Below are 23242 nucleotides of genomic sequence, written 5' to 3'. Positions count from 1 at the left end.
ACATGTCCACACACCCATGGGACTCTTGGTGCAAGTTATGGAGTCATGAGTAATGACTCAACTTCCCAAGGTGGGTTCCATGGTTCTCTATCTCACAAGGTCCCTCAAGCCATGCCTTTGCTCTCAGATCACTGAGCAAAGTGACTTAAGGATGACGAATGCAAGAACGAGGGATGATTTAGATTAATTTTAACATGAATGCATCCCATTTATGCATGATTCTATCAAATGAGTTAAACTAGATTATAAGATGACAAGATTAGTAATAATACTATCCTAACATGTTATACTAGTTATATGATTTAAGCTAATGATAATAGAAATGCTCTAAAATGCTTATTAGATTAATTAATATTACAAAGAGAGGCTAGATGTATGCTAAAATTGAGTATAAGTGTGATGATAAAAACTTGGATGATCAAAATGGAGGAATGAGAGCTCTATTTATAGGGCAAATAGAGCAATGGATGGTCAGGATTGAAGGATCTAATCAAGGGTCATGATTGAAAGTTATCAATCCATATTTATAATTTCCACCAATGAAATGGTGACAATTGTCAACATAAGACTGCTTGAGAGGAGAGGTAAGAAGCATTAAATGTTTGAGAAGACATGAAGGTTACCTTAGAAGGTAAGGGTTAAGGTTAGGTTAGGGTTAACCAATGGATAAAGCTTTTACCCAAAGGATAAACTCTTGTGCAAAGGTTAAAGGGATAACCATGGTCAAAACAATGAATGCTTGATGAGACCCTTGGGTTAGATGAAGGTTAAGTTAGGCAAAAAGTCTCTAACCATGCCACTAAGGGTTAGTTAACCATTAATGGTTTAAAAACTTTTGGGGACAAATTTGTAAGAGTCCTTCCAAATTTGGGGGTATTCAACAAGTTAACTTTTTGAAGGCATAAAGGCTTTAATGCTTTTTGGAGACTTTACTCCAAATTTGAGAAGTGACCTCCTCAAATTTAAGGAAAGGGGATAATTGATGGGTTTAGGTTAACAGATTAGGATTAGATGGGTTCTAGAAGAATTTAGGAAGAGGTTTAGGGGGCAAGTGGGAGATGTAGGAAAATGCAAGTGGGTAGGGATAATAGGATTTAATTAAAATAAATTGCTTTATTTTAATTTGATTGCAAGTTGGGGATTTAAATAAGTTAGATTTATTTAATTGGGGTGAACTATTTAATTAAATGTAAATTTAATTAAAAAGTAGAGAGAAAGGATTTTAATTAAATAAAATGATTTATTCAATTAAATGATATAAAAGACTTAAGTGAATTTAAATAAATAAATTGAATAATTTATTTAATTAAATAGAAGAATGTGGATGATTTAATTAAATTAGATTTAATTAAATAGAGGAATGAGATTAAAATGAACATTAAATATTCATTTTAGGAATATGGTCATTTTTATACGTCTACATAATCATTGGATGGTTCTTGTGTAGCTTGGAGGAGATACCTAGACAAGGTAGCACAAACCAGTGAGAGACAATCCACTCTACATCAACGAGAGGGAAATGATCGTTTGAGTGAGATAGTGGATCTTTGAACATCGCGCCAGTTAGAGGAGGATTGTAACGATCGGGAGGGAAACTTCGTTTAGATGTCCTCCTGACTAGGACTCCTATGGCAATTTAGGTCGTAAAGCTCATAGACAAGCCTCACAACGTTGAAACCACACTACAGGGACACGAAGGGTTTGGTCTAAAGCTTGCTAAATGGAAAGATAAAGAAACATGCAAATGCTAAAATGGAAATGCAAACTATGCTCTTTCTTTTTATTTTTAAATTATTTAAATTTTAGATTTTAGATTTTAAATGTATGCAATGAACTAAAAGGTAAATGCACGATACAAAAAAAGAAATTGGCTTCACCAAAATGTAGTCGAGGAAATTTGTTACCTCAAGGATGATGGATCCTAGAGAACAAATTGGCTCTCCAGTACCTCTTCTATACTAGAGCTAAGGGTGAGCCAAGGGATAAAAATGAAAAGCTAAGCTAACAAATTGCAAATGAGACTCCTGGACGACTATGTCGAGCCTTTGTCCTCGGGACAAGCGCACGGAACTGGGACACCAGCCCAACGCACTGTCATCTTGTACGGACGAAACACAGAAGTCGAACAAAAGCGACAGGTATGATAAAACTACTACACAAGCGATACAATAACAAACTAAATCAACAGTACAGAATACAAAGTACTAAAATAAAGAGAAAATATGAGGGAAGCTTACAACTGTTCCACGATTGAAGCCTCTCGCAAGATGATTGCCTTCCCACGACAATAAACCTGCATACAAGCAAGAAGGAAAATGTTGGGGGTTGTGTTTTGGAGTTTGCCTTTGTCAAACCTATGTTTCGGTGTTTCCACCTACACGAACAACCTAAATAGTAGCAACGATGAAATAGACTGATAAAGATGAGAGAAAAATAATTAAGATAATAGATAAATTGAAATAAAAGATTACAAATATGTAGATAAACTAATGGAAAGCAAGATAACTCCCCTTCCAACGCTTGTGAAGACAACACTGTGGGTTGTTCGAGAGACTACAACAATGGTGATCCTCAAAGTATTGGAAAACCTATTAATATTGCTCAAGAAGATCGCCAAAAGCTTCCACCTACAAGAAAAAGATCAAGAACCCTCCAAAATGCCTTCAAACGAGAGAGATATAGGCCATGGAAGGAAAATTGATGTCGATGGGCGCATGCAGAGGTGTTATGATTCCTTCCAGGCATAGGTGTAACGCTCAAATGGCCACTTGTGAACTATTAGATTTGCAGGACGCTAGCGCGTCACACAAACGTCTTTGTGTCATGCTAGTGTCCTGAGGATGACAAGTCAATAGAGTTGGTAAGATTCCAGTCTAGAGATAACAAAGCGATCTAGGTGGGCAAAAAGACAAAAACGGTAGTACACAACCTCCAATGATGTGGAGGAAGGCACCATTTGTTGTGTTAAATTGTATAAGGTGTGATTTTTTGATACTACACCACCCATCTACCATCAAACCTTGTCACAACATCAACCCTCTTATCCACACTTCATTCCCAACTAGCAGTCATTTACCAATCACTGGCATCTCATCATCAACAACAACAACCTACATATGCATCACAAACACCTCATGCCTATCAATAGACAACTTCGCCCCAGCAACAAACATTTTCCTCCGCACATCCCAACACCAGTCGCCTATCTATCCATTGCCTCCATCTGATCCCTTTGCAATACCAGGATACAATGTCATTGGTGTACTTGCTCCACAACTTGTTAATCCTAAGTGGGAGGAAATGAAAATGGCTCTCAAAGAACTACGTACAAACACTTTTGAGAAGACTTTTAAGTTTGAGGACCTTTATCCATACCCGTTTCACAAGTTCATCATTGTGGTACCCTTTCCCAAGCACTTTGAAATTCCAAAATTTGATAAATATAAAGAAAAAGGTGACCCCATCAACCATATCTTAGAATTCTATATGGGTTGTCAAGAAGTGACCTACAATGATGACTACCACTTATGATTGTTTCCCAAGAGTCTAGGAGGCCCTACCTTGGAATGACACTTAAGAATCCTTTATAGAACAATCAAAACTTTCATAGACTTGTCTAAAAAGTTCACATCTCAATATTCATATAATATTGAAAGTTAGATTACACTACCCGATCTATGCAATGCAAAGCAAAAGGGAGGAGAGAGCCTTGGAGATTACTTGCATTGGTGGCAAGCTCTCTCTACATGACTTTCCTATAAACCCCGTGAAAGACATCTTGTGACCATCTTCATTGATAACTTGCACCCTAAGATGGCTTACAACATGTGCATGTATTGCATCAATTCTTTCAAAGACATAAGTGAAAAAGGGGTTGGTATAGAGAAAGCCTTGATATCAGAAGGGGTCATCAAGCTTTACAAAGAGTACAAGGACAAACCTAATAATGATCAATATCGTTATTGGAACAAAAACAAGAATGTTAATGGTGAAGGGGTTATTGATACCAAACATGTCTAGGTTGTGGTTGCCACCCCAGCTATTGTTCTGCAAGCAGCTTGCCAAACTATTACCATTTATGTCGCACAAGGTCAACCTAAACAAAGAAACCATGGTAAACGAAATCGCAATTTCACGCCTTTGGGCGAACCTTTGAAGGTTGTCTTCTAGAAGATGGTCAATGCAAACCTAGTTGTTTACCCTCAGACAACCAATCAATCCATCAACTCTGGAACCAACATGGCACAAGGAGAGCAAATATTGTGATTACCATTGAGTCAAGGGGCAAGCAATAGCTAAATGCATGAAGCTAAGGCATTGCATCCAAGATCTTATTGATAAGAAGGATATCATAGTTGATCCTCCTAATCATGCCTCGCCTAATGCTAATTTGCAAATCTATGAGAATGCCTTCCCTAAGCACACTCAAGGTGCCAGCACTTCAAATGCCAATGATAATAAGAAAAATCAAACCAATCACAACAATACCAACAACACAACTGCAACAGTCAACTTGGGTAATATAGTTCGTTGCATCACTCAAGTTGAAGATCACATTGGTGTGATCCACATAAAGGGACAAAATTCCCAATGTGTTATTACCACCCATAGGGGAAGAATATCTATTGCGAGAGCACCTATTGCTTCCTCCTCTAATGCACAATAGAATATCCTAGAACACCTAGGTAATACCCCCACACAAATATCCATCTTGGATCTCCTTCGCACATTACCAATCCTTCAATAGATCCTCACACAAAGCATTGCAAGATGCTCAAGTCCCTAACAACATAGATCCTACGTAATTCCAAGCCCTTGTGGGACACTTGGCATCTTCACACAGTCTCTCATTTTTGCATATTGGCATTCCATCCATCTTGCCTAATCATAATCTCCCACTTCGTATCGCTATCATTGTCAATAAGCATAGTGAAGTGTGTCATATTGGATAATGGCTTTGTCCTTAATCTATGCACTTTGAAAAATTTTAAACAAGTGGTATACATTGTAGTAGGTATCCAAAATAAGATCATTACCATAAAATCATATGACAACCTAGAGTGTACTTCAGAAGGAACTGTCTCGTTACCCATTCAGGTGGGACCTGCCTTGCATCATACAATTTTCCTTGTTGTTGATCTTGACTTACCCTACAACATCCTCCTTGGCCACCCATGGATTCATACCATGCAAGTTGTTCCCTCCACATACCGTCAGTGTCTCAAGTTCTCATTCAATCACACTAAAGTCCCCATACATGTGGATACCCAACCTTTCAAGTACTATCGTGCTCTTGAGGCTTCATTCCAATTATTGCCCATGAACAAAAATTAGTACCTCACAAGCTAGTTCCTCATTGTCCTATGTAGATCCTGATACCCTTAAATCCTCCACCACCAATGAAGCCACACTTTCCACAACACTCCCAACTCAAGATCAACAACAAAGGATGTGGTGAATACTCTCTCACATATGTATTTGTAGTGGGGGCAATGCCCCTTGATCTGCACACACATGACAAACCTATTGACTAGTACCAATTGAAGGCTCCTCTTGTTAGACAAATGGTTACCATTACTTTTCAGTCAACAAGCGTTTGGATGATGAACTTGAAGGAGATATCAACGGATGGTTATATCAAGATCAACCTAAAACTAATGATAAGCTTCTGAACTATTTCAAGGAAAATTATCCTAAATCCCATAAGCTAGTCACTCGAAAATGGAATTACCAAAGTCTTGTCTTAGGACACAAAGAGAATGGAATAAGAGATCCTTTGGAACCTACAATTCGTCCTAAACACCAAGGGTTGGGCTTTGACAACGCCACTCGACATGAACTTGCACCTTCAGAACATGTTTTCTATGATGATGGGCACGATTTTGTAACTATCGAAGACATTCCTAAAGAAGAAATCAAGAGAGCTTATGACGATGTTGATATATCCTCTTCCTTTTTCAAAAATTCCATCATGACCATTGAGCTATCCCTCTATCATCCCAAACTTCTTGATTGGGACCAACAAACAATTGCACGCATTAACATTTTGCAAAGTGATGAAGCAATCTTAGAATTCATGGGTGCTACAAAGCCTTCATCTAATCTAGGGCAAGATTCTAAGTGTGTTTACAAGCTTGATACTCAAGCTTGTTATGGGGAAGAGAAAATCCTTAGTCGCAAAAGTAAAAATGAAACAAAAAGTCAAAGGTCTCCTAGTGAAAACTTTTCTAAGGCATTTTTAGATCAACAAATAATAAAAATTAAGGACGTATCTTCTAGTGAAAACCTCTCTAAGGCACTAGAGAATGAGGAGTCTCCTCTTCCTCTCATAGACATAATCAGATCAGAGAAGCCTTCCATTCTCATAGAAGAAATCAAGGAAATTCATTTGGGTACTCTTGATTATCCACGTATCACCTATGCGGCTGCTTTTTTATCAGACACAAAAAGGGGTGACTTCCATGCCCTCCTTAATGAAGCTGCATCAGTTAATTTTGTGTGGTCATACACTCACATGTCGAGGTTAGGTCTTTCTTTGGTGGTTCACCATTTACCTATCAATCCAGACGCAAAACCCGTGAAACAAAATTTAAGAAAAACGCACGATCCAAAGGTGGCTTTATTGGTCAAAGCAGAACTAAAAAAGCTCCTAAAAGTGGGCTTCATACACCCCATTGACTAATCAAAATGGATCTCCAACATATTACCTATTTCAAAACCAAATGGGGATATTCGCATTTGCACAGATTCAGAGACCTAAATAAAGCACATGCCTTAAAGACGACTTTCCACTACCAAACATCGATATCTTAGTAGATCTTACTACAGGACATGAGATGCTCTCACTTATGGATGGTTTCTCTAGATACAATCAAATCAAAATAGTTGAAAATGATCAACATTAAACAACTTTTACAACACTGTGGGGAACCTTCTACTATTGTGTCATGCCCTTAGGTCTTAAAAATGCAAGGGCAACATACCAAAGTGCAATGATGGTCATCTTTCACAACATGATTCATATCATTCTAGAAGATTATGTGGATGACCTCCCTAGGAAATAAAAAACAAGAATAGAACATCTGGATATGTTGGAACGCATCTTTGGCAAATTAGCAAAGTATCAGCTTCGGTTAAATCCCAAGAAATGTGTCTTTGGTGTCACATCAGACAAATTGGTAGGCTTCATTGTTTCCAACTAAGGCATTGAAGTAGATCCAAAAAAGGTCAAATCTATCATGGGCATGCCTCCTTGCTACGACAAACAATTAAGGAGTCTACAAGGAAAGCTAAAATCTATAAATCGTTTCATAGCACAATTGGCAGACAAGTGTCAACCGTACACTCATTTACTTCGCAAGGAGTTTGCCTTTAAGTGGAGCCCCACCTGTCAATGGGGCTTTGAAAAGATCAAAGAATTATCTCACCAAACCACCTATTTTGATGCCTCGCATTCCAGGCAAGCCATTCATTCTATACATCTCAGCTAGCACAATGGCACTAGGGGCACTTTGGCACAATTAGATGAGAATGGTAAAGAGCAATCAGTGTACTACATCAGCTGCACACTAGTGGTTACAAGCTCAACTATACTCCCATGGAAAAGGCATGCCTAGCAATGGCCTTTCATTCTCAAAAAGTCAAGCACTATACGTTCAATCATACAAAAACATCATCTGCAAAATAGATCCTCTCAAGTATCTACTTTCTAGGACTACACTTATAGAACAAATGGTTACATGGGTTATGTTGCTTAGTGAGTTTGACATTCAACATGTGGACTGCAAGTCAATCAAGGGTCAAGTCATCATAGATCGATTAGTTGAAGCACCCTTAACAGATGCACAACCTTTAATCACAGAATTTCTTGATGAGCATCTTTGCAACATTACTAAACCACCAAGTTGGAAACTATACTTTGATGGATCTTTCACATGACATGGGCTAGGAGCAAGGATCTTATTTGTCACTCCTCAAGGTGATTATATCCCTAAAGCATTTAAATTGGCCTTTCCATGCACTAATAATATCGCTCAATATGAAGCTCTTCTCAAAGGGTTTAAGATGGTCATGCAATGGAATATAGCAAATTTACAAGTCTTTGGTGACCCCCAACTCGTTATCAAACAGGTCAATGATGAGTTTTAGACAAAAGATGATAAGTTGCTCCCCTACAAAAGAATGGTCGATGATTTCAAAAAGTATTTCTAGTCCATCCAATTTGAGCAAGTCCTAAGAATGCAAAATAAAGCAGTCGTTACCATGGCCACTATTGGTTCCCTCCTTGATGTCCCCCATGAAGCGACAAAATATGAATTCTCGGTTGAACAACTTCATCTACTCACTTATGAAGGTCCTGAAACTGAAATGGTGTACGGAATTGTTGGTCCTAATCCCCTTGGTACCAAGATATCTATGCTTACCTTAAAGATGGTATCATTTTTGTTCACCTAACTCACAATCAACGTCGAAACCTTATTTGTCGGGTCAAGGCTATCACAATGTCCTCTCTAGATGTTTAGGTGTTGCATAATCAAAACTTGTATTACATGAAGTACACGTTGGTATTTGTTGTGCTCATTGGAGTGTTATCGTCCTAGATAAACAGTTGCTATGAGTAGGATACTATTGGCCTACTATGGAACATGATGCTTGTGAGTTCATCAAGAAGTGCCTCCCATGTCAGTAGCATGCAAATCTCATACATGCACAAGTGAAAGATTTGCAATCGATCATCACATTGTGGCCCTTTTCACGCTAAGGTTTTGAACTCATCGAAAAGATTTCCCCTCCATCAAATGGTCATAAATTCATTATCATTGCCACAAAATATTTCACCAAGTGGATTGAAGCAGTCCCACTTACCCTCAGCATAGGTGCCCAAATATCCAAATTCATTCTCTACCACATCATTTGTCACTATGGCTTTCTATCCACCATCGTCGCTGATAATGGCACTCCATTCAACAAGAAGTTTATCAAGGAAATTTGTGATGCCTACCATATCCAACACCGCTTCTCCACCCCATATTACCCTCAAGGCAATGCCCAAGAAGAAGCAACCAACAAAACTCTCTACAAAATACTCAAGAAGGTTGTTCGTAATATTGGTCGTGATGGGCACTTCCACCTTAATCCCTCCCTTTGGGTATATTGCACTACCATCTGTACTGCTATCGGTGCCACCTCATATTCACTCGTATATGATGTTGAAGTAGTCTTGCTTATTGAGGTCAAACTCCCATCCTTGCGTGTTTCACTCAAGCACCTGGTCACTCATGAAGATTATCGTGTGGCATGACTCACTCAACTGAACTTGTTAGATGGAAAGCGACAAGCTTATGATCACATGTCGGTTTATCATAATTGTCATAAGAGGCATTACGGTAAGAAAATCTAACCTCGTTAGTTCCAAGTTGGTGATCTACTCCTCAATGAGAACAAAAAAGTATAGCAGCATCGTTAGACCAAAGGAAAGTTTGAGCCAAATTGCCTAGAGCCCTATATTATCACAACAAAATATGGTTTAGGGTCAATACCAATTGTCTTCTCCAGAAGGAGAGCCTTTGAGCGATCCTCTCAACATCATCCATTTGATGAGATTCTATGCTTGATTCTTGCAGTGTATCCCACTATTCAAAAAATAAAAATTAAAAAGAGAAAAATTTAAAAAAATCCAAAAAAAAACAACAAAATATACATACGCAAAATACAAAGAAAAAAGGGCATGATAAAATCCGTCCAATAGTGAAAACTTGCCAAATAGGTGCCTTGGATGAGTACATGTACTGAAAACTTGGCAAATAGGTGCCTTGGATGAGTACATGTAGTGAAAAATTGGCAAACAAGCACCATATGTAAGAGGATCTTCTCATTATCCTTCATATCCACACCCATCACTTTACACCTATGCATTATGCTATCCCATGTCATGTGCTTTCTCTTTGCATCTTCGCCTGATTCGCATCCCAATCATTATCTATTATCCAAGTGTTCCATTTCCGCTATGCATTAACACAGTCTCCCTATCTCAATTCCCGAGTTTTTCGTATGTCTAGTGTATAGCTTAGTCCCTGTATATAAGGTTGGTCTTGTACATATCCCTAGTCGGTTGTGTGTCTTCGTCTAGACTCATTTATATATACCTGTCATTAGGTCCCCTTTTTTTGGCATGAAAAAGATTTGAAAATGTCCTTTTTTTAAACAAATGCAATGAAAGAAACAATGCAAGTAAAGAAAGTAAACTAAATGTCTAAGCAATGAAGCAATTATGCATTAACTAAATGTAAGCATAAAAGTGCATGAGCTATATGTTTAAGATTGCAAAATAAAAATTAAAATCAAATCAAATCAAATCAAATTATGTTTAAGTGCATACAAATCAAATCCAAAGATAAAAATCAATATTTTTGAGATTTTTATGTTTTTGATAGAAAAGAAACATGCAATAACAAGATCTAGTCAAAAAATGCAAATGTAAGAAGGTCGGGTTCACCAAAATGTAAGAAGGTCAAGTTCACCGAAATGTGGTGGATAAAAATGGGATCGAGTAAACTACGACCTAATCACACTCCCATTCACACATTGGAATACAAAAGAGCCTAAGGAAGTAATTCACTTTGACTTCCTCTTGTGAAAGAGAGTCAAGGAATACTTTTAGGGTTTCTATTTCTTTGCTGATATGAAAGGGAATGAGTCAAATGTCAGGTAATAACAAACTAACCTAATAGGATGTATGAAATCAACTAAGTAAACTGTAAGAATAGACTGATACAAGAATGAAACTAAAATACAGAAAGCAGATCTGAGAGGGGAATTATGATGTGTGTCTGATACTGAAATCTGAGCTTGATTGAGCTGGACTAGGGCATTGGGCGCTCTGGTCCATGTCACTGTATTGAGTCAGAAACTAAGGATTTACAAATTGAGGTGCTCTGGAGTTGAACTACCAAAAATAGCAACTTACTAAGGAGGACCAGGGTGTTGGGTGCTCTGGTCTAGTACCAGAGCGTTGGGTGCTCCAGTACCAGAGGTCAGACCAAATTCTACAAATGGACCTGTGCCTGCTTGTTGAGACTTCCTGGAAATTGCCCTCTTTGACGAAAACCTACAAATGGAAATTGCCCTCTTTGACGAAAACCTACAAATGTACCTGCAAGCTAGAAAATGGTGTATGGGTGGCTATGTAAGGTTTTGCCTTAGTCAAACCCCTTGTTTTGGTGATTTTCACCTCCACAAATAGCAAATAAAGTATTGAAAAGTGTGTGTGCCCTGGAATCCCATGTGTTTGTAAGATGCCTATGAGCTAAAATGCAAAACTAGAGTTCTACCCTTTGTTTGGAGTAAAAACCCTAAATAAACATAATGTAAATGCAATATGGATCTAAAGCAATTATCCAAGTCTGAAAATAAATGATATGTAGATCTAAAAACTCACATAGAGATATGAAAATAACATAAAACCATACCAAACCCTAAGGGAGTGGTACAAGCCAATCAACAGTCGGTGATCTTCTTATTATTCTTCAATATCTCCTAAGCTTCCATTGATGATGAACAAGGTTGATGAAGACTTGATGAATGATGAATTTGTTGATTGTAGACTCCACATAAAACCTGCACTTTCACTTCATAAGAGGTCTCCTTCAATTGGTTAAGCATGGATCCTTCAAATGAGGAAAGGAAAGGTTATATATATGAAACCCTAACTTTAATTTTGATCATAGGCCAACCTAGAAATGATAAAATTTCACACAAAGAAAGATTTAAACATTATAATACTGCCAAATTAAGCTCCCAAAATTCAGGGAGAAAAAGTCGAGACCGATGTGGTGGTTGCTTCGGTCGAGTCAACTTTTTTTCCTAATTTCTAGGGAAGCAAAATATCGTGATTACAAAGTCAAATCCATCTCGGTGCGTCAATCCAAGGTGTTTAGATGTGTGAAAATGAGCTTTGAAGCTCAAAATTAGGACTTTATCAGGTTAATTAAAATGAAATAAAAAGGGTCACACTTAAGGATAAGGGCCCAATTTTATAATATGTAAATTGATGAGAGAGGACCTTAGATTTAATTAAATTAATAATTAAATGCATAAAAGAACCTTGAAAATGCAAAATGAAATGAAACACACCAAGGTGGGTGCTAACCTAAGCGTGGAATTGTACAACCCAAATTAAGGGTGTATAATTTACGACGCTACAATATATAACATCAAATCATACATCTCATCACATTACATATGCATATGCTACATCAAAAAACAATGCATCATGCACCATCAATAACATCATATAGGATCACAATCATATTATATATCATCCATATACTCATATCATATATCATTCATATACTTATATCATATATCATCCTACATCCCATCTTGCATCACACAAGTTAGTCACATAACATCACATCGCATAGCCATAACATCAAATTATATATGCATAACATACAATCACCATCCCTTGTGCATAATCATCTTGCATAACAAGCCATCAACGTGATCATATATATAATTATCAACATATATGTCATGGTACAATAACATATAGGCCGCCATCAATATCTCTCATGAACAAATGTCCAAAAAACGTCCCAAAAATATACAATGTCCATCATTCCAATCAATAATAAATATAATACATCATGATAAATGTACAATAGGCTTTTGCATAATGAGATCAAAATGTTGCCCAATGCCTAGCCATGACAATGGGGCCCCGACTAACCCCTCACTTGTCTTTGATGGTCCTTCTGGTCCTGGGGCATCTCCCTCATATACATCTATTTGCGCTATTATTTGCTTTGTATCCTAACCATCCTACCCCTTTGTGTCATCATAAACTAACACCCCCTCCCACTACATCAATGCCATTGTTGATGGTTCCCTCCTAGCCCTTGTTGGTACCTATGGAGGCCCCATCACTGATCACGCCTGGCTTTGAGAGGAGCTACTCCTCTCCGACCTCCAGCTCCCCCCACTTTAAATGTTGTGTCACGAGGATCCCCCATTTCTCTGCATGGATGAGCCTCCACTACGTGATGTCGACCATAAAGAGTTACTCATGGCTCTGGGTGGCTCATATGTTTGCATCTACCCTTCTAGTACGATGGCCTCATAAACAATTGTGTAAAACATGGCCTCTCTACGCCTCATCTCTATGATGGCCTCATAAACAGTTGTGTAAAACGCCCCCGCCCCCGCCCCCGCCCCCGCCCCCGCCCCCGCCCTCCAGCTCCCCCCACTTTAAATGTTGTGTCACGAGGATCCCCCATTTCTCTGCATGGATGAGCCTCCACTACGTGATGTCGACCATAAAGAGTTACTCATGGCTCTGGGTGGCTCATATGTTTGCATCTACCCTTCTAGTACGATGGCCTCATAAACAATTGTGTAAAACATGGCCTCGCCCATCAAAGTTGTGACTTGCCTGCACCCCCTCTCTACGCCTCATCTCTATGATGGCCTCATAAACAGTTGTGTAAAACATGGCCTCGCCCACTCCCGCTCCCGCTCCCGCTCCCGCTCCCGCTCCCGCCCCCGCCCCCGCCCCCGCCCCCGCCCCCGCCCCCGCCCCCCGCCCATCAAAGTTGTGACTTGCCTGCACCCCCTCTCTACGCCTCATCTCTATGATGGCCTCATAAACAGTTGTGTAAAACATGGCCTCGCCCGCGCCCCGCTCCCGCTCCCGCTCCCGCTCTCTCCAGGCGCTACAATTGTCTTTCCCCGTCTCCTCAGCCTCTCCTCCTTCGCCCTAGGCTCACCCACCTCCATCACCTCTCCTCCCTCATCCTCTACCTCCACCTCTACCTCCATCATGTCAATCCTCGACAGTCATCCTCTCTCTCTCTCTCTCTCTCTCTCTCTCTCTCTCTCTCTCTCTCTCTCTCTCTCTCTCTCTCTCTCTCTCTCTCTCTCTCTCTCTCTCTCTCTCTCTCTCTCTCGCTCTCGCTCTCGCTCGCTCTCGCTCTCGCTCTCTCTCGCTCGCTCTCGCTCTCGCTCGCGCTCGCGCTCGTGCTCGCGCTCTCTCGCTCTCTCTCTCTCTCTCTCTCTCTCTCTCTCTCTCTCTCTCTCTCTCTCTCTCTCTCTCTCTCTCTCTCTCTCTCTCTCTCTCTCTCTCCAGGCGCTACAATTGTCTTTCCCCGTCTCCTCAGCCTCTCCTCCTTCGCCCTAGGCTCACCCACCTCCATCACCTCTCCTCCCTCATCCTCTACCTCCACCTCTACCTCCATCATGTCAATCCTCGACAGTCATCCTCCCCTTCTCCCTCTCCCTCGTCCTTCTGCCCCCAACCTCCTCACATTGGTTGTCAATAACCCTGATGCTCCTACCCGTGTTGGCTTGATGATCGCACACCAGGCTGGATATCTAGCTATAACCCCTGCATCATCCACTCTTCCAACAAGGTCCCACATCACCTCCTCCATCTCTAGCCACTCGGTTTTGGCTAGCTCTCTGTCCACTGGCCTCCCCCACCCTCTCTCCTCTCAAGTCAATTGTGTTATTCGATGCGGTGGCCCCAGAATGTCCTATCTTATGCCAAACTGCCTTTGTACCCTATGAGGCCTATACCTTTCAATCATGTGCATCCAACACGTTGTAATATAAGGTGTCCGCAGGAATGGTAAATGCTCTATGTCCTCGGGCCAACTGGCTATGTCCCTATACGGCCTCCATACAATACAACTTTCATCAATCTGGTTGAATAAAACTCTCCAATAATCCACTATATTCCCTACATATTGTAGGGTACCCCGCCAGTTAAATACAACTGGCTCATTTGCTCTATCCATCCTTTGACCTACTGGTTGTGCCACCAAAATATGCTCCCAGGCCCACACTAGCAGTAAGGTCGAAAATCCCAAACTCGTCTGATCGTGGTAGCATATCATCTAGAGCTCTCTGTAGAGCTCTACCAACACTAGAGTCCCCCATGCATAAGGTTTGTGTCGATCAATAGCATCGACCATGATCTGTGCCATCCCAAGCGAGTATGCTCGCCCTCCCCTATCTAGTGCCAGATATCTGCTAATTAGGGCACAAACGTATACATAGAGATACCAATTGAGTGTGTTTGCATCTTGCAACATGTTCAATACCAATGTGCCTCTCTATAGTAGCACATTTCTTGTCTGAAGCAACATCTATAATGTTAGCGTGTGTTTGACATTTCTCATCACCACTCGTGGCCCCCTGATCAGGAGTCTCAAAATCTCGTAGACATCCTTATATGTCACTGTGATCTCCCTTGTTGACAGATCAAAGGTAGCCATCTTTGATATTCATTTCTCTACCAACGTTGTCAGCATGACAGTGTGCATCTGAATCTAGGGCATCTGCAATAGATACCCCAAACTGATCCGATCCAAAGTCTCCCACTCCCCATCTCCAAATTCCTCTGCAAGCCTCGACATCACAAACCTCTGCTCTCGTACCTAAAGAGTGTCTATCCTCACTTGCATCATCACAACCACTTGTCAGCCTTCATCTTACCTTAGCCAAAACCTCTTTTCTACCCAAAACTAGTGCTTTCGTTGATCTTTTAGGCGAATCCACTCTTTCACAAAGCATATCCACTGTTCTCCCCCACACTTCTACCTATTCAATTTCATTCCCTTCTAGCCCCAATCAACGGATCCATGCATCCGCAAATCTACAGTCCTCTCCTGCACTACAACAGATCCATGAATCCGTTACTTTGTTCATCCCTTCTTGGTGAAATCCTCAATTCCGCCAACCTTTTCCTATCCCCTTTCCCATTTTGGCAAATTTGCACATCCGCCTATCTATCTTCCCCCCTTTGATGGATTCTTTGAATCCGCCATTTTCAGTTCACATATGTTTTTGCCCTTCCACTTCTGGGTCGGATCCACCCATTTCGGAACAAATGTGCCCATCCCCCCATCCCTCTATCTATTGTGAGATTGGTGGACTTGCGTATCCATCGATCTACGCATGAATCCGTCAGACACGATCTAACAAATTCACCACAATTTCTTCTAACTAAGCATTTAATGCATCAAATGAAGGTACACGCGGGGTACGATCATCCATACCTGGAGATCTAGTTGTCGTCGTATCACCACTCCTCATGATGTCTGCCTGGTGCCTCGGTCCTCCTGATGCAATTATTTTCTCTATTGCTATTTTTTGCAATAGCAATAATGGGTGCAAATGAGGTCAAACTTTTGAATTTTATAACCCTAATTTGCTCCTCATTTCCTCCTTCACCCACCATTTTTCGTCCCCTTTACACCCCACTTCTCTATTTTTCCTCCGCTTACTTCATATCCCTACTGCTTATCCCCTTCGAAATCTTTTATTTTCCCCATTCTTTCATCGTTTTTGTTCCCTTTTTTCTTTCGACACACTGCCTGGGCTCATTCTTTCTCTTCTCATCCGCCCTCTCAAGGGGGCATCCATCCCAATCTCACCTAGCGTTCCCGTTGTTTGGGGCATTTCTTCTTGTCAATGGTGCTTTATATTTTATTTAAAATGATATTATTCTAATGCCATCTCAAATAGGAGCAAAATGTAGACACTTAAATTTGATCATCATTATTTGATCAAATTAATTCCTATTTCCCTCTTATCCCAAGCCTAGTCGCTAATTATTTATTTAATTGCATCCCCTTTTCCTCTATACCCTTAGTTGAATTAATTTAATTAATTTGGCTAGTTAACCTTTTGATCTTTTAATCAAAATATTTCTTTTTCCCTTATTTTCCAAGATGAATTAATTTAATTCAGTCTCTCATTAAATTAAATAAACCTCCTTATTTATTTAATTTAATCATCCTCTCCACTTGGAATTAATTGGAATTTTTAATTCCCTCCACTCATTCTCTCTCCACCCATCACATCCTCCTACATTTGCCACTTGCCTCCCAATCCATGATTATTTTCATAATCATTCCCCCTAATCATATGCACATTCCTAATCACAAGGATTATCCCTCCCAAGTCAACCCATGTCTACCTCAACCTTAAATGTTGAGTACCATCCCTTACACCTTTGTCCTCCCCAAGGAATAAAGAATTCCTTTAGTCCTTTCCACCAAGTACCTTGGAGTGTGAAAACAAGAAATGCCTTTATGGCAAATCTTCCTTACACTCTTCCCCCAACCAGCTAGTTCTTCCATCTTCTCACAAGTTGACACTTGTCAACTTCACATTGAGCGTGAGGACCTCAAGCCATCTCCTCACCTGGATCTCAACTTTTAATCCTAGCCCTCCATTCCAAACTCCTACGCTTAACCAAAAACAATCTCTCATTCTCACACAACAATGAATGAATACAAGACTTGAATCTCTTGAGCATCCATACAACCATCAAGCAATCTTGAGCAAAATTTGGAGCTTGCATACAATTATGCAATTGAATTTGTGAGCACACATCCGATCAAAAATCAAAGAACCCATCGTTGCATCAAAAGGAAGGTCTAATAGCACTTGAGTTGTTTATTTCATTATACTGTGTTGTTTTGCCTCCTTTTTGTCCTATCTTGATGTTTTGTTGATTTGTGTGGTTTTTGGGTATTTTCATTATTGATTATGCTCTTTGGAACTCACATTTTGGCATACACAATTAGATCCACCATTTATGACCTCACTCGACTCAAACTGAACTAGAAAATTTATATTACAAATAAAAAATAGTAATAATTAAATCCATAATATAATTCAAAAGAAACCCATAGTATAATTCAAAATATTTCTAATAAATTTACATATAAATATTTTTAATTGAATTCCAAGTCAATTTAAAATTAATTATTATGAATGGCTGTATTACTAAAATATTTTATTATAAAATTTATATTACAAACGAATTTAAAATTATTGTAAATGATTGCATTTACTAAAAAAATTTAATGAACATTGAATTCAAAATTAATTATCATAGATAATTATATTATGAGACTTATCATAAACAGTGACAACTTGCAAGTTTTGGTAAGTTTATGTAGGTAATTTATTGGTCACTACGAAATCAAGAACTCTAGTACTCAAATGACATCAAAATTGCTGAGACAAATTTTGTTACATAGCAAGTGCTCTGCATTATTCTGGGAACACTAAAAAAAATACAAAAGAATTCAAATTAAGGGTATGTACAGAAATAAATGTCTTCTAATTCAAGAGATAATTGAGTGCTAAATGATAGCCACCTACTAGTGCAAAACACGATATTCCACTTTGGGCTGCCCGAATCCAACGCCCATGAGATAAGAACCTTCTATCAAAAGGACTGATGCCTGCAAACCTTTCATACCAACTTCCTGGTTTCTTCCACTTGTAAAGTTTCCGTTCCATTGATATATACTGCACAGAAGTGAAGCTTACTCAAAGGTGCATCAAGGAAAAAAAAATCAGAACAGTAAGTTATGGAAGAGACCTAAATCAAGTACCAATTGGATAAGTGATTTTGTCCTCTTATCAATACCACGCAATACAAAATATCCATATTAGTGGGCTTCTGACTGGAAATCAACCACATTTTTGTTATCGTTTATACCAAACTAAACTTGTTACCACTATGATTGTAGATACAAGATAAGATGCATATCGATCAAGCAAATGCTTTAAGGAATGAAATATTATATTTAATTATTATACAGTTTCCAAATATTTGAACTTACACAGAATCAGAAAACAAAATACATAGTCAAATTTAGTTAAAGCATTCTCAGTTTTGAGAAGAGTCAATCTATCCCAACATGCGTTATGAAAAAAGTAGCTAAACTTTGACTATCCTTTTCATCCCCTAGAAAAGCTAGAAACCATGGTTGAAAAAAACAGCAAAAACTTGTTGAGTTGCCGATTTCTTGCAAATTCATTTCGGTCCCAACTAATTGTGAGCATAACTCAGCAATGACTAATGAAATTCAAAGAAAACTTCCCGTGCCTGCATTAAGTTATTCTGCCAAAAACCAAGTTCATTTTGCATCATTTGAGGAGTCTTTTTTTGCTCACTAGTGTTGGTAGCTTTGGACCATTCACCATCAGTTTGAAGGCGTTAGAGAAGCATGATTGAACAAGAATAGCGAAGTAGTCAGCTCTTATTCAGCTGCATTTAAAATGTATATAATGTTGTTTCGATTTGTTGTTTTTGTGCAGTCATTCTAAATTCCTGTGAGAGGGCTTAGTTATTTATTGTTGTTTTATTTATTTTGACTTAATTTGAACTTTTCCTTTTTCTTCATTTTGCTAGAGTTTATTTCTTTTTTTTGACGATCAGATTGCATACACAAGTTGGAGAGGTGGTGGCAAGCCCATGGACCTTTCTTCGAAACATAAGACACAAGATACAAAGGTAGGAATGGTTGTATGCAACTATTGCAAGATGAATAAGAGAAAGGCAGAAATTGTCTCAAATATCACCTTGCACGAATCACTTACTAAGATGTGCCATCTACAAAAGCATCTTTGGAGATTTAGCAAGAGGTAAATGCTCTCTTTATAGTTTATGATCAAAAGAAAGCAAATAAAGAGGATGGCATAGGCAATGATAGGCAGAGGGAGATAGGCGCTGCACTTCTAACTTTTTTGTTTCTCGTAAAAATCCTAGTGCACAACCTTTGTAGAGAGGTGCTTCTTGGAATAACCAATTCCACCATGAGGCAAAGTTGTAATGCACCAATTTTTGGTACTTTTAACATTCCATTTTATGTTGCTATGAATCCTTAGAAACAATTGGTCGTTGCATTGACTGTGGCTAGTATGGAGTTCAAGGTTCAGGCCGTTATGGGTTGAGTGGCTGATTATTACTAAGTGCAATAAAAAACACAAATTAACTAGTAGAGGAACCAAAATGAAATCGGAGAAAGAAGGGCTACAACATTTTATCTAATGAGTGGGAAATTGGTAAGTTTAACACTCATTAACATTTTTGCAGCTTTAGGAAGACAGATAGTCTTTTTGAAATCAATTGATATCTCCAATAAAATAAAAATGGTAAGACCTTGTGTAAAATGTTGGATGAAGTGGTTATGGCGGTGGAAATGGAAAATGTTGTCCAAGTAGTGATAGACAATATGATGCATATGGCAGCTAGTAGAATTTTAGAGGTGAGGCACTCTATGCTATTTTAGATCCCTTGTGATGCCTACTTCATTGACCTCATGTAATGTCCCCACTTTGAAATAGAATTTAATAATAAATAATAATAACATTAAAATACAAAAGAATAAAAATAAAAATTAAATTAAAATATAAAAGAATAATTAAAATTTGATTGGATTTAATGAATGGTCAAAAGGCATCAACTGACAAGTTGTGACTCCCCCAAATATGAGGTATAAAAGGGAGAAGAGAACTCATTTAAAGGGGGGATAATTTGGGAATCAGAAGTGCAGATCTGATTGTGAAAGGTTGTGTCCTTTTCAAAGGGCGGGAATAATGAAAAGTTGCACTCTTTCAAAGGGTGCTAATGGTGAAAGGGAGTGTCTCTTGTTAAAGGGCATACACGATGAAGAGTTGTGACCTCTCCCAATAAAAAGAGAAAGAATCAAAAGCATCTAGTGACATCACCATCGATCACATCAGATCTGTTATTAAGTAACGGGCAGTAAGATCTTTGTTCTTGGTGGTATGCATGGGGATGTGCTGAATATGTATGCTTAATATATGAAGCCTGATAATGTTCTTATGCAGAAATTAGTAGTAAGATTAATATAAACTGCAATATGTATGATAGTCATACTTAATTTCATACACATTCATGGTACATGAAAGACTATTATATATAGCCCAGTCCTTAGTCTTCCGCTAATGCCTGCGTAGGGATAGGGGGGTTTTGTAGGGAGAGGCGGAGTAATTCAGTCGCTAGATGGGTAAGGGCATATATTTACAGAGCCTTGAAGGAGAGACCCGAGATGGGCATAAACATATGTTCCTAAGAAACCTTGAGGGGCCCACTCATAGATTGTTTGCAAGCGCCCTAGCACAATAATTCCACCATCTTCCGTACGGTTAGGGAAGAAGCAAGGGCAAACCCTAAATTTAATTACTTATTTATTTCATTATATATACTTCTAATCTCAATAACCTAATTTAAGACATAATGATGTTAAATGATGTTATTGGGAAACAGGTAGCATTCTAAAAGGGGGCATTACAATTGGTATCAGAGCTTTGATCCTGCCATCCTGCAGGGTAAAAATCAATCAATGAATCATTCTAGTCAAAAGAAGGAATCCAACAATACATGTATTTGTGTGTATGCTCTGTGTTTTTATGTGTACACTCCGTGTTTAGATCATGCCTGATATGTTTCCAGCATGTTTATTCCATGTGTTTCCAAGGCCATTTCATATTGGAAGTCATTTTGAACACTACATGATCATTGCTTAAGGATAAGCAATCTTGGGTGGGGCAGACTGTAATGTCCCCACTTTGAAATAGAATTTAATAATAAATAATAATAATAACATAAAATACAAAAGAATAAAAAATTAAAATATAAAAGAATATAATTAAAATTTGATTAAATTTAATGAATGGTCAAAAGGCATGAAATAATAAGTTGCGACTCCCCCAAATATGAGGTATAAAAGGGAGAAGAGGACTCATTTGAAGGGGGAATAATTTGGGAATCAGAAGTGCAGATATGATTTAAACAAGAAGTGCAGATCTAATTTAAATAAAAAGTGCAGATCTGGTTGTGAAAGGTTGTGTCCCTTTCAAAAGGCAGGAATAATGAAGAGTTGCACTCTTTCAAAGGGTGCTAATGGTGAAAGAGTGTGTCTCTTGCCAAAGGGTATACATGATGAAGAGGTGGGACCTCTCCCTCACATTGAGAGATATAAAGAAAAGGAATCAAAAGCATCTAGTGACATCACCATCCATCAGATCAGATCTGTTATTAAGTTGCAGGCACTAACATCTTTGTTCTTGGTGGTATGCATGGGGATATGCTGAATATATATGCTTAATATATGAAGCCCAATAATGTCCCTTATGCAGAATTTAGTAGTAATATTAATATTGACTGCAATATGTATGACAGTCATACTTAATTTCATATATATTCATGGTACATGAAAGACTATTATATAACCCAGTCCTAGTCTTCCGCTAATGCCTATGTAGGGATAGGGGATTTGTGTAGGAGAGGCGGAGTAATTCGGTCACTAGACGGGTAAATCCCAAGATGGCTAAGGACATATATTTCTGAAGCCTTGAGGGAGAGACCCGAGATGGGCATAAACATATGTTCCTAAGAAACCTTGAGGGAGCCCACTCGTAGACTGTTTCCAAGCACCCTAGCATAGTAATTCCACCATCTTCCATAGGGTTAGGGAAGAAGTGAGGGTGAACCCGAAATTTAATTAGTTATTTATTGCATCATATATAGTTCTAATCTCAATAACCTAATTCAAGAAATAATGATGTTAAATGATGTATGTAACTATTGGGAAAAAACACGTAGCATTCTAATAGGGGACATTACACCAAACTGTTTCAAGGCTAACTATGTTAGAAGTTTCTTTAATGTTGGTTTAATAAATCTTGGCCAAGTTTGTTATGATGTTTTCCTTGGGCTGACTTAAGAAGGGGTTATACATATACAGGTTGCTGCTTGAAGAAAGGCATTGCTAAATTTGGGATTTATTCTCTGCATTCAACAAATGCAAATCACTCTCTCAGACACAGACCTGAGAGGCACCTGTAGTGGGACAAAAACCCTGCTACATCAATGTTCTTCTGATCTGTTGTGAATGCCTTATGAAGGTCTTCCGAGATGTCACCCTCAGGGATCTAGCAAGGAGCTCGACACCAGACAAGAAGGGACGTAGGCTGGAAAAGGATTTTTGATTGCAATATCAAGCAGAACCTGCTTTAGTAGCCATTGTTGGAAGGGCATCATTTGAGATAGTGCCATTCCAAAGGTGCCAATGTCGCCATTAGTGTGAGCAAAGTTGCATGGACATGGATACGGATACAAATACGGATACGGTATTTTTTTTATATTAAATATAGAGTATCAAAACATCTACATCACCCACAACAGGTTCAGTTTATCATCTATCCGAGGATAGCATTACAATATAGCTGATAATACTGCTGAAAGAAACAACAGGATCATAAACAGTTCCAGAGAGGAGTATATATACGAGGCAGATATACAAAAACAACATGTCGAGTGTTACAGATTATACAAAACAAGCCAATGAAGTCATCTGAAGGTGATTTCTTTATCCGGCTCCTTGTTATCATTCCAGACTTCGATCTTTCC

General features: G+C 38.8%; 1 protein-coding gene across 4 annotated transcripts in view; it reads right to left on the bottom strand.

Moving 5' to 3' along the window:
• LOC131065601 (uncharacterized) overlaps positions 1-23242 on the bottom strand; it is a 195436-nt gene that overhangs the window by 4475 nt on the left and 167719 nt on the right. For 3 of the 4 annotated variants that reach the window (XR_009111454.2, XM_058000339.2, XM_058000188.2), the window contains one exon: positions 18178-18327. Coding sequence is in view for 3 of the 4 variants with exons in the window: in XM_058000339.2 (XP_057856322.1) it covers positions 18178-18327 (150 nt within the window). In the remaining variant the exon portion in view is untranslated. Of the gene's footprint in view, positions 1-17883; positions 18081-18177; positions 18328-23242 lie in introns of those variants that run through there. The other variant, XM_059207815.1, reaches the window with a different exon arrangement.

This window comes from Cryptomeria japonica, chromosome 7 (assembly GCF_030272615.1).
Source record: "Cryptomeria japonica chromosome 7, Sugi_1.0, whole genome shotgun sequence".
In the NCBI taxonomy this organism is placed as follows: domain Eukaryota; kingdom Viridiplantae; phylum Streptophyta; class Pinopsida; order Cupressales; family Cupressaceae; genus Cryptomeria; species Cryptomeria japonica.
This window is presented reverse-complemented; position numbering and strand designations above follow the sequence as displayed.